This window comes from Serinus canaria, chromosome 2, assembly GCF_022539315.1.
Source record: "Serinus canaria isolate serCan28SL12 chromosome 2, serCan2020, whole genome shotgun sequence".
Lineage (NCBI taxonomy): Eukaryota > Metazoa > Chordata > Aves > Passeriformes > Fringillidae > Serinus > Serinus canaria.
The window spans coordinates 94,748,414-94,761,196 of record NC_066315.1 but is presented as its reverse complement, the minus strand read 5'-3'; the positions used below and the strand labels follow the sequence as shown (position 1 = coordinate 94,761,196).

The 12,783-nt window shown below is 41.2% G+C and overlaps 1 protein-coding gene across 1 annotated transcript; it reads right to left on the bottom strand.

The window, feature by feature from the left end:
- Positions 1-9,083: 9,083 nt before the first annotated feature.
- Positions 9,084-12,176, bottom strand: CBLN2 (cerebellin 2 precursor). Its single transcript, XM_030229731.2, has 3 exons — positions 11,856-12,176; positions 9,597-9,716; positions 9,084-9,281 (listed from the first exon to the last, which is right to left on the bottom strand). Exons 1-3 carry the CDS (start codon positions 12,174-12,176, stop codon positions 9,084-9,086), a joined length of 639 nt encoding a protein of 212 aa, XP_030085591.1.
- Positions 12,177-12,783: the final 607 nt, after the last annotated feature.

Below are 12,783 nucleotides of genomic sequence, written 5' to 3'. Positions count from 1 at the left end.
GAGGTTAAAAGTTTGAACACCAATCAATAGTCCAGCTTTGAAGCAGTAAATTGAAGAGTGGGATATATTAGCAAGAATAAAGCCAGCAGATCGAAATCCTCTGTATTTGGCATTTAAAGTCTCTTGCCCAGTTTTGGTTTTCCAGTACAGGAAAAGTAGCTACACTGGGGAGCAAGTCTAATGGAGGTAATCAAGATAGACACTAGAGAGATTTTTTTAATAGGCCATTAAATCTATTCTGTTGTGCGGTTATATGTACCCAGAAACTTCTTTTCCAGTCCAGATTAATTCACCACCTTTACTGTTTACAAGAAAGCATACACTGCTTTGTAATCTTTGTCCCAGCACTAAAGTACTCTCCAGATACTGAATCTGTACTTTGCCATGTCACTTCAATGTTTTCTGAAGTTGTCTTTCACTGCACCTGGCTGCCATGGGCACGGATAGAGCACAGCCTATATCCAACAGAGGTACTGAGCCTGGCTCTTTCTAAACATGCTGTAGACACTAGGAATTGTGTGGTGGCTTGACCTTGGCTGAATGCCAGGTGCCCACTAAGAGGCTCCAGCATTCTCCTTTCTCAGGGGAGAGAAAATGAAATGGAAAGAAACTTCATAGGTTGAGACAAGGCCATTTAGGAAAGCAAAAGGCTCTGTGTGTACAAGCAAAAAACCCAAAGGTTTTATTCTCTTTTATTCCCATTAGCAAATGATGTCCAGTTGCCTCCCAGAAGCAGGTCTTCAACATGCCTAGTAGTTACTCTGGAAGGCTAATGTTGCAAATAACAAATGTCACTTTTTTCCTCCTCCTTTTTTTTCCCCTTTATATCTGAGCTGGTTTCATATGCTTTGGAATATCCCTTTTGTCAGTTTGGGTCAGCTGTCCTGGCTGTGTGTCCTCTCAAGATACTGCCCAAGCCCAGCCTTCTGCTGGAGAGAGAGAGCTGATGCTGTGCCAGTGCTACTCAGCAGCAGCCAAAACACAAGTGTGTTATCAATACCTTTCTAGATATCAATTCAAAGCATAGCACTGTGAGCCCTGCTATGGGAAATGAACTCTTTCTCAGACAGACCCAATACAGTCTTATTTTCAGAAAATCTGGTGATCAGTGGTATGGTAAGAAAGCCAGTTCCTTATGGGTTTAACATGTTAAAGTGCACTGGCAAATTATCTATCAATTATTTAGATCAGACATAACCTGTGAAGCTCAGAAAAATATTAGTGCACACATAAAAAGCAGCTAACAGGCAAATATCTCAGGGAGGATGGGGACATGAAGGCAGATAAGCAAGGCTCTTTTTACTCTCAGTAAAAACTGAATCATGCTTTATATGTGGATTCCATTTTTGTTTTCAAGAGGTAAGCTACTTCTTGACTGAGGGTAAGGGAAATATACAGAAATATTTACAAAATGTTTATCTCACTTTTTATACTCCAGTGGTCTGAATTGTACTAACTGCAATCTGATCTCTGACTTTCATAGCTCTGTAAAGATAAATTTGTAAATTTTTCACAGGAATAGCTTAGATATTTGTTATATAATGCATCATTCCATGCTTGAGTGGAATACCCTGTGTAATACATCTGCATTGAGACACTGTCCTTCATAAACACTTTGGTCTAATCACTAATTGCATAGGCATTTTTAATCCCACCTAAACTACATATGTATTTTCTCATCTTTTTTTTTTTTTTCTTTTTGCTGCATGAAAGTTAGAACTCTGGGAAAGTGTCTTACATACAATGCCTGTCACTTTTGCTATGGTTCTTACATATACATGCACATGTCCCATGCAGTCTCTGTACTCTTAGTTCTGATGTGAGGTTTGTATTTGTGCAAAGAATAACTAGAGACTCTTCTGTTTTATTTTCTTTTTTTAGAAGGGCTTCTTCCCTTCCTGCAGACTGTTCTTTGTCACAAGGTGTTTGTGTTAAAGGATCACACAGCTACTTGAAGGTCTCATTTGTTATTTTTAACCAGCACCCTAACACCTATACAAGAGGGTCTGTAATTTTCAAACAAAAGGGAAGATTCCCAATATATTTGGATTTTTTTTTTAAAAAGAGAGGTACCAAGTCACTTGGTTGCTCAATCATTCAGGGAGAACAGACTGAATGGGATCAAAATATTAACCAAAAAATCACAGATTCATATATCTCCCACGATTTATTTATTTATTTACAGTTATATTTTTCCTCAGTCAGATGGGGTTCTCCTGTTCAAGAGTTCTGGCTGCATAACAGGAAGAATAATCTGTGAGCAGTCAACTAAAGCTGTCATAGTTTTGTATGAACAGGCTTTCACACAGTTGGAAAAGCATTATTTTAAGAAATACTCAAAAAATTCATCATCACAAGCATTTCAAATATGCATGAAAGGGCAGCAGAGGGCAAGATAAGAGAAATTACCATGTCTTAGGGAGACAAGTGTAGTGGGAATCTTTTTTTCTCTACTGGATATTTTTAGCACAGTTCATGTGGTATAAGAAAACAATAGAGCCATTGCAAAGAAGCAGAATAGTGGATGCTTTCCTTACCCAGGTGAAATAATTATGTAAAACTGGATTTACTTGACAATCAGGGTTAAGGGAAAGTTTCATCTAGAGAGACTGTAAATTCTTATGAGAACACATAGGTGTACAAAAAATTTCAGATAGAGAAGAAGCCAGCTATTAGAAGGTCTACCTATATCCATTTAAACTCCATCATAAAATAGTCCCAGTCATACTATAACAAACAGGGCTGAGAAAACTCTGCAGTAGATAACAATAAATAAGAATTTGAAAGATTCTTTTTAAAATAATTCCTTCCATATTCTCACTGTCAAAAACACTTTAGGAGCAACATATGTTCTGTGCTGATATTTCTTCTAGTGAAAAAAGTTGTTGAACCCTTTATCCTTTCTCCACTGCAGTCTCTGTACTCCTAGCTATGACATGTGAAAATGTAATGCATCTCTCTAGACGTAAATTACCACAGCCAAAACTAAGTCAGCATAGAAGGATTACTGATGCTAAACTAAGTACAGGGACAGCCTTGCTTTCTGTTTTAATGAGAACGAAAAGTTTCCCATCTGCTGTCAATAGAAGGACAAACTGAACCTCCAGCTGTGGTCTCCCTGTACGTCTTTTTGAAGAAATTCCCACACAGCACTAAAGTTTTACTCATCACAAAAGCTTTCTATAGAACTTGAGGTAATTAAGTCTTTATTAATAACTGTGTGCTTCACTTTGCCCTAATATTACCTAAACTGTAGCAGCCCCCACATACTGAAATATATACTGCTATTTGCTATTACTCTGGGTAGTCTTATATGTAAGCAAAGATAAACAGCTTTAGGTATAGAATGACAAAAAATAAAATAAAAAACAATTTGTTGAGACAATGCTTCAGAGAAAGAAAGGCCAAACTGCACATGAAAAAAACAGCTCTCTTGATCCATTCCTAGCTAAAAATGTATTTTACATCTATGTGTACATATACAAATGTGTGTGTGCACTTTTGTGTATATTCACTCACTGAAAACTAAAAGCATTTCAAAGAATTAGTTTTAATTAATTTAACTATATCAGCAGAAATGACAATGTCTCATGATAACTACTAATTACTAATTGATGAACTAAGGTTTTGATTGAATTTATAGCTCTGAATATATCAATATGCTGAGCAAGGGTCTTTTAATACAGCTGATCTCACAAAACAATTTTTTTTATTCCCATAGCAAAAATAACACTTTGTTATTACAATGGAAGTACTATCAGTCAGAAAGATTAGTTAAAAAACTTAGCTATGATATTTTATGAGTTTTGGAGCATTTGTCGATAAGACCTGAATTTCTGTTGGTGCAGGCGGTTTTTTTTGGTGCAGAATTTATAGTCATTATTTGCTCCTCCATGTTTTGCTATGTCATTATTTATACCATCTGTTGTATGTGATCTGCAGGGAACCAGCAAGTTAGGCAACTTTATTTTGCTGATGAATAGCAGAGATGATTCACTAAATAGGTTTAGCTATATGAGCTAAGAAACAGGAGATTTTAGATAAAATTGGTATGTGAAGTGTATTTTCATTATGACACTCAAATAACCTTAAGTACAATAAGGGGTCTTTAGGTTTTATTGGCAATAGGAAATAAGAAAAAATAGATCATGATTATTTTAGATAAGATCATGAACATGACTAGTTTGGGGATCGATTTAAAACATGCATTCAAAATTTATTTGTAGACCTTCACTTATAGTATCAGAAGTATGATTAGTGTTGAAATACCTCAACACTCAAGAATAGTTGTGTTAACTAAGGGTTTGCACTGATTACTGTCACTGGTTTTTAAATTAACATAATGGTAGATCATGACCAAATCCAAACCATACAATTCAAGCTCAATGGTACTGATGTTTTTCATAAGCTCCACTCACTTGTTATAGGAAACAGAAGACATTTTTGTATACTTATAAAAATATCAGGTATCCTGAAATATTTTTTGTTAGGGGGAACCAAACCTCTGTAGATTGCAACAAGGATTATTATTTGAGAACAATTAAAAGAGCTTCCCAGCACATTAAAAGTAGGCTTATACAAAGTAATTTATGTAAATAAATTGATTACGTAACATTCAGAGTTGGTGTAAATTTAATGTTAAGAGGCACTCAAGCAAAGTCCATTCAAAAGAGGAATGGACTTTACTGAAGTGAGTGAGACAAGCAAGATCAGCCTCTTAGCTGAAAAGACAACATATTTATCTCACTATCGAACACCTGAATTTTACTGATACTTGATTATATAAACACCTGATCTAAATGCTTATCTATCATTTGGCTAGCTAGCTAGTCTGTGTCTAACTACACTCACAATGGATATCAAAAATTCTCAGGAATTTATAAACTTCAAGTGTGACTTAATTAACAGTTGGCCAGGAATCATAAAATTATATTTTTAGCATTCTGACAGGTGAAATAATGCCAGATAAAAGAAGCCACTCCACTAAGAAAATGCGAATTTTACAATGTATTATATTTTACTACTGTGATAAAAAATCGGGCATGACTCCTCATGATAAATGATCCAGGAACAATTGTTCAAAACAGCAAGTCGTTCCAAATCTAAAACTATGCAATGACTCAAAGACATTCCTTGGCCTTTCAACAATATGTTAAAAGAGGGGAATTGATTAAACCTCTTTAGTTATTTATAACTGCTTAATGACAAGTCACTACACATGAAAATGAAGTAATGGCAATGACAATAATGACAATGTTTTTTGAGTGTTCATTAACACTAGAAAGTTATCCTCTATCAAAGCAGAATATTAATTATAAGAGATATTTTTAAACAATGCTACCTGTGACTCTGCTTATTCTTGAAACCAGTGCCACATTAGAAGGACATGAAACCACTTTCAGCTATTTCTAAATAAATCCACCAGTAAACAAGCCCTTTTAGCCTGTCTTCTACTTTGACAGATTGTCCAAGAAACAAATTTGGTCAATAAAAACAAAATGTTCTCTCTAAAAGTTAAAAAAGTCGCTGCTGACAAACACAATGTAACTTCTAAACAACTCCTCAGTTTCATGTCCTGTCTCTCTCCTCCTCCCACAGATCCAGCTTGCAAGATGCTGACCAGTAATGAGATACACCACACATCCATCACACCCACTGTCTCAGGGGGAGGTGAGAGCACACAGGCTCTCTGGCAAGACTGTGTTCAAACTATGGGGATAAAACTCAGAGGATGGCAGCGATATATTTGATGAGAATTTATGGCTCCTAATACAGCTCCTGGCTTCCACCCTGCTGTAAGCAGGCTGAAGAAATACTAAACCAGTGAACACCAACAACACCCAGGTACAGATTGTTCCCTGGAAGGGAAGCAGTCAGACAGTAGTTTCATAGGAATATGTCACAACTGTTACACAGCAGCTTATGAGAAAGCCTGAAAGCTGTTGGAAGGGGTCTTGTGCTATTGCTCCCACAGGAACCAGTCATTATGGTGCCACTGGTCTACTTCACTACCAAGTGTTTTACACCTCTAACTCTTGTGGTGCCCCTCAACATTAAATTTAAATCAACTCTGAATGTTACCCAAACTATTTATTTACATAAATTATTTTCTATAAGCCTACTCTTACTGTAGTGGGAGGCTCCTTTAATCATTCTGATTTCATAGTTCCTGCAATCTCCAATGCTGCAGTTGTACATTTTCCCCCTCCAACACAAAATATATCATGATATCCACACCTTATGGACACATCAAAATTTCTACAGTTTCCAATAGCAAGTAGATTGCACGTTGTCAAACCCAGATGCAAAATTAAAAGGGAAAGGTAAAAGATATTGCAAAGAACATACAAGAATAAAAAAGATCATGATTGCAATTAGTGTACAATAAGAATTTACTCCACATTTTCTATTTATTGTAGCTGTTTATACAAGAGTCCTAACTCGGTAGCTTAGCATGAAGGACACAAGAGTAGCAGAGGGAAAGTGGCATTGTATGAGATACCTTCTTTAAATTCAGAAGATTGGCTATCACTTAAACATATTTATTAAAAAAAAACATGGTCAGGATTACTGAGCTTGAATACATGAAGTGAGATATTCAGATTGTCCAGCTTCAATGGCCTAAGAAACTTCCAAGGATACTTCCAAGGAAAACATTGCCATTGGCCTCATTTTTCTTAGGAGAGAGCCAGAACTAAGATGTCATTGCCTTACTCAAGCCAAATGAACTGAAATTAATGGGAAAACTGAATGTGATTATGTTAGGCAGAATTTTAAAACAGAACGGAGTAATTCTTATTTTAAATTATTTTGACTGAGTATTTTTATTTGAAATTAAAAATATAGTAGAAACTAAAAACTTGGGAGCTTGAACCCACCTCAGTTTCTGATTTGAGTGACACAATCGAGTTGTAAACACAAAAAGTAGTTTTACAATGTCTACCATTAAGACAACTGTATTTATTGTATTTTAATAGAAAAATGTTGCAGCTGACTCAGGTTTTATTTCATGTACTTAAACTTAGCCCTGTGATATTTTGCAACTAGAAACATTGCAGTCATGCCAAAGCACAAAGAGGAACTAGAAAATGCAACCCATTTAAAAAACCAGCAACCTGAAACCAATTCATTAAGTAACTGGCAAAGTGAAACGGCAAAGCAAACAAACCACATCAATGGTGAAAATGCACAAAAATGTTAAATATTGAATTGGCTTATATTTTAGTCATCTGAGGTATATAAGCAACACAGATAAGGGTTTTTTAAGAATATATGACTTTAATTTTGTCCCTTGAATGATAAATTTACAATGAAAATGACATGTCCACCATAATTTTAAAATACAATGTAGTTACCATCGCTTTCCTGAAAATGCCTTTCCATTATATTTGGTTGTGGCAGAGGAGTAAATTTGGCAAAAAATAAATTCCTATGCACATCCACCCTTAGAGGATTCATAGTGAAATGACACATTTAAAATTAAATAAATGTTGATAAAAATTCTATAAAATAAATATTCCTCCTGGATCTCCTCAAACAAGATTTTCCTCAGCATATTGTCTAGTACACTTTAAAAAAACCCCCAAAACCCCACTGAACTAAAATAATAAACTTAAAAAAACTGAAGAAACAGGTTCAGTTTATTGAGAATGAGGCAAAAGGATACAACTGACATTGGCCTGATATTTTACCTCTTGTTGATTGGGATAATAATTTTCTCAGTTGTCAACATCAATGTCAGTCCACCCCTAGAACTTTGAGGCCATTTGTGTTGGGAAGAGCAGACATAGCGAATATATGCATGGCACCTGTGCCAACTTCTGGAGCATTTGTTGATCCTCTGAGTCACCTCTCCCTCTGAGGCCTCTCTCCCTAAGGCTGTCAAAGATGCTTGTGTCTACTCCTCCAATACTTGCCATGGACAGCTCAAGTAGAGATGGTTTTATTTAATTTGGAAGAGGAAAAATTTGCTCTGCCATCTCTCTGTGCTCCCAAAATGTGTACTCAAGCATTAGTGGACAAATATTTCAAATAAATATCAGATAAAAACACCCAAAATATGGTAATGCAAAGAAAGTATATATTTTAGGGTATGGTCAGAGAAGATATTCAAAGCCTCCGCTGTTGCTTCTAGAAATGTCAGGACAAGTCAGAAATGTCAGTTCCTTTACCAGTTTCCAGATTGTAATTGAAGGATCATGTAGCTCTCTCACTCTTTCTCTCTCTTTCTCTCTCTCTAAATAGGTCTATAAAAATCAGCTGGAAAGTGCAGACAGAAATTGTTCACTGGTTAGCTTTACTTAGAGCTACAGGGTATATATGTGCTTTGCTTTGTCTTATTGATCAATCTAGCTTACATTTTTAGCACACACAAACAAAGATCAGGAAAAATAAAAAGTTGATGAAAAACACGAACAACACAAAAAGGTTCCAATCGTGCAAATTTTGCTTCACTGGATAAAGCACTTCTTGACACAGTAATGTCCAGAATCCCCCTCCCCCAGAAAAAATACAGGACTGAGACTGAAGCCATTCTTTTTTTTTTTTTTTTGTTTTTTTTCTTTTCTTTTTTTTTTTTTTCTTTTTTTCCTTAAGGCTATACAACACAAAGAAATAAAGCATGGAAGAACACCTCATTGGGCTGAACGCTCCATTCTTCTGGCTCTGGAGTGAGCCTTTGACAAAGCGATTCTGTGGTCCGAGTTATTTGTTTCATTGGGACAACAACAAGAGAAAGAAAAAGAGGAAAAAATGAAAGAGAGGAAAAAATAAAAAGAATAAGAAAGTCAATGATCCCGACAATAAAATCCAAAATTGACTTTACAATCACAGGTACAAATTGCTCAGGTCGATAATTTCATTTCTCCTAAAGATCACTGTCGTCTAAAACTAATTAGAGGCCCAGGTTCCGAGGAATTGTCAATATTCAAAGCAAATGTTGGAGTATAGAAGGTTATCATTCTTCTACTGTGACAGTCTGACGGGGTGACTGAAAATATTGTCATGTGCTGCCAAGTTCAGGGTGTCATTAACAACTGAATCCTTGCTCCGGCTCATGGATCTGTCTCCTATTTGGCCTTCTTTTATAGTGGAAAGACTAAGAAGCCGGAAAAGGTTGAATATTTCCACCCTCCCATGAGGTTACCCCTTTCCAGTTTGAGATGCACTTTGTCTTCTCTTTCCATGAGGAGCAAGACCCCATTGCTGGCTGCTTCTCTGGTGACGTCCTGATCCCCTGCAAAAGCTGAAATCACTGGGTAGCCGTTTTGCATTAAACTTACCTAAAAAGTGCAAAGAGACAGAATCTGAGTTTTCTCAATACTCTCAATGATTTTTTTGCCCTGTGCGCATCACTAAACTTTTGTACAGGTCAGAACCATGGTTGAATTAAGCTAAGGAAATAGGCAACGCATGATTTCTGTCATGTTTACAGACCCCTTTAAAATAACCCACAATCTTATTCTTCCACTTCTGGGGTTTTTTTTTTTTTTTTTTTTTAATATGAGTCTAGAAATGAGCATTTGAAGAAGAAAAAAAGAAAAGAAAAGAAAAGAAAATTAAAAGAAGGACAGCATCTTCTTTGGATTAGAACCCACCTGGATGGTTTGTCTGTTATAGACCTTGACCACGTGGAAACTGAAACTATATATCCCTTTTCTTGGTGCTACAAATATACTGGAAGTAAGATCAAAATGGTTGCCAATATTAACTAATACCTGGAATGTAAACAAATAAAACAGAACAAAGAAAAGGAGAAAGAGAAAGAGAGAAATCAGAGAAATCAGACTCCACCTTAGAGAAGCACCAGCAAAAATTTGACATGAGCTCAATGACCAACATAAAGCGCAATTATAAGTGCATGGCAGGGGAATGGAGTCAAGTTAGAGAGGCATTTAAAAGGCATCAGAGTTAATAAAGCAATTTAGTTACACAAAAATGATCCCTAAAGCCTGCTAGATGAAGTGTAAATGTCCACACTGAGCTGTCAATAAAGCAAAGGTAGCAGAAGGAGGAGGGGGAGGAGTGTGAAATGAAGGGAAGGAGGGAGGGGGAAAAAGGTAAGAAAAAATACCTAAAGTCATTAGCTCATAATGGAAATGTATGTTTTTTAGATAGTACTACTGAAATCAGAGCTGGCCTCGAGTTTAAAAGGGTATAGAACTAAAACTACACTACAGAGAGGGGCAAAGGAGGAAAGAGGATGCTCGGCAACAGCAACATCTGCCAGCTCATGTTCTCTGTCCCTCTGGAGGGCTGTGCCACTTGGCCCTCCCGCTCCTCAGGTGACTGGGGTGGGCCTCCTCCTGCTTCCCGGCAATAATCCTTAATTTTTCATTATTTCAGTGTTTTCTTGAAACAAAACAAAACAAAAAAAGGAAGAGTTGAGCACTCCGGCAGATGCGCAAAGCCTGGTTCGGAAGCGGCCGCACCCAGCCGATCCCGCCGATCTGACAGGGACCTGGCCTAGGCTCATCCTCTGGCGCCCTGTCCAGGCTCCTGGGACGGGAACAGCGTTTGGCTCAAAGGGCACGGGCGGCGGGCACAGAAGAGCCTGCGGGTGGGTGGCGATGCCGTCCGGTGAGCGGGTGTGCCCGAGCCGGCTGCTCCGCCGTGCCCACCCCCCGGGGCACGCCCGTCACGCTCCGTTCGGGGGCTAAAACTCGGCTTTAAGGAAAAAATGTAAAGCAGGAGAAAAGAAAGCCCAAAAACCACACCAGCTCCCCCCCCCCGCAAATCCCAAGTCTTTTTTCCCAAACAGCCAAAGTCTATAGTTCCCCCCAAAAGAGGAACAAAAAAATTATTTAAAAAAAATCTTATTGTGAGAGCATCGAAAAAACGCCTTCAAACTCCTAGGAACTGCACATTGCCGGGTACAGCATCTAGAATATACTATATATTTAGCAAGTTGGGGGGCTGATTTTTTGTTGTTTTGGGTTTTTTTTCTACTGATCTAATTTTATGAGATCTTGTATGCGACGAATGGCTGTGCAAAATCATTAAGGGAGGACAGGTAGACAGATAAATGACAACCACAGGTAAAAAAACCCAAACAAATAACCTAAAAAACCAACAAACAAACAAGCCCAGAGAAAACAGTCTGGTATGCTAATTTTGGCTGACTCTGCAAAACTACTTCAGGAGTCAGAAGAGGCAGGAAAAAAGGAAAATTCACCGCAAAAATAAAGCGAATGGACGGGGTTTGGTCTCCGGGAGGGGACGGTGCGACGAGGCAGGGGCAGGGGCAGGACAAGCAGAGCAGGCTGCTCGCTGCTCAGCCCGGCGTGTGCTGTGGGGGACAGCACCATTCCGATCTGGCCCGCCGGGGACACCGTTTGCCTCATCTGATAACGCGGGAAACACCCTCTTCTTCCTCATCCCTCCCTCCCTCTGAGAGATGCTGTGACATTGCCAAATGCGCTCCGAACAGGCAGATCCGGTGATTCTTCATCGGTACCACTCTGAATTTGCACCGAAGGAGGGATGCTCACGCTTCCCCCGGGTCGTTCCTGGCTGGCCAAGGCAATCCTTGGCTGCAAGGCGCCCCCGCAAGCGTCCGAGGCACAGACTTTCACGTTAAAACCCTTTCCGTACTAGCGACTGTGATCGGACAAGAAGCCAGCGTGTTCAGCCCCGGTACCACCCTAGGAAAGCCCTGCAGCTACCTAAAAGAACTTTCCAAAGTCTTTCTGGGCCGTTGAGACGTGAAGTTGCTATTGAGCGGGTGGGTGGGGATTAAGAGATGGAACGGGAGCCAGGAGGAGAATACGCCTGCAGACAGGGGAGGCAGGGACGGGGGATGTCCGCGCAGGGCGCGGGGACAAGGGGTAGCGAAGGCGAAGCAGGCGGCGCCTGACCTGGTCGAAGTAGATGGTCATGGTGCGGTTGCTCATCTCGGAGGGCTCGTGGTTGGTGCTGCGGGTGGCCGAGAAGGCCACCTTGGCGCTGCCCGAGCGCACCGAGATCCCCAGGGAGGAGGTGATGGCGCCGTCGGCGGAGGGGCTGGAGTCGCAGACCACCAGGCACTTCCCCTCCAGGACGATGGGCTCAGTGTCGTTCTGCGCCCGCACCGGGCACCCGGCGGGCAGCAGCAGCAGCAGCAGCGGCAGCGCCGCCGCCAGGCAGCAGGAGCAGCCGCCCGCCGGCTCCGGCAGCGCCCCCCGCCGCCGCCGCCCCATGCCCGGCGCCGGACCGCCGCCGCCGCCGCTCCGGATGGCCGCCGACATGCGGGCGCCCCGCGCCGCCGCCGCGGGCGGGCGGGCGGCCGCGGGGAGGCGGAGGGGGCTGCGCGCCTGCTGCCGCCGAGGCGCCCTGCGGCCAGAGCTCTGCGGGACGGCGGCTGGGCAGCGGCGGCTGCGGCCGCGCCTTCCTCCCCTTCTCTTCCTCCTCCGCCTCCTCCTCTGCGCGGGGCGAAGGAGCCTTCTCAGAGGGCGGGCGGCACGCAGCAGCCTGCCAAGGGGAAAGGCGGCGGTGAAGCACAGCAGCGGGCAGGCGGGAGCCGGCACCGCGCCGCCCGGCGGGCTGCCCCTCCCCGCCCCCGGCGCCCCAGCGAGTACAACAGGTCTGAGAGACACCTGGCTGCCCGGTGTTCCCTCTTTCTCCGGTTCCCTAGCAGCCTGCCGTACTCCGAGCGGGGGAGGAGGGGACAGCGCTGCATCCCCAAACCCTCGGCGGAGCATCCTGAGGGTGCCTCGGGCAGTCCCTTTCCTGCCCCACAACCAATGGGGTCTCCAAAACCCGACTCCACTTCGTCCCACAGCCCCACTATTAACTAGATCTGCGAGC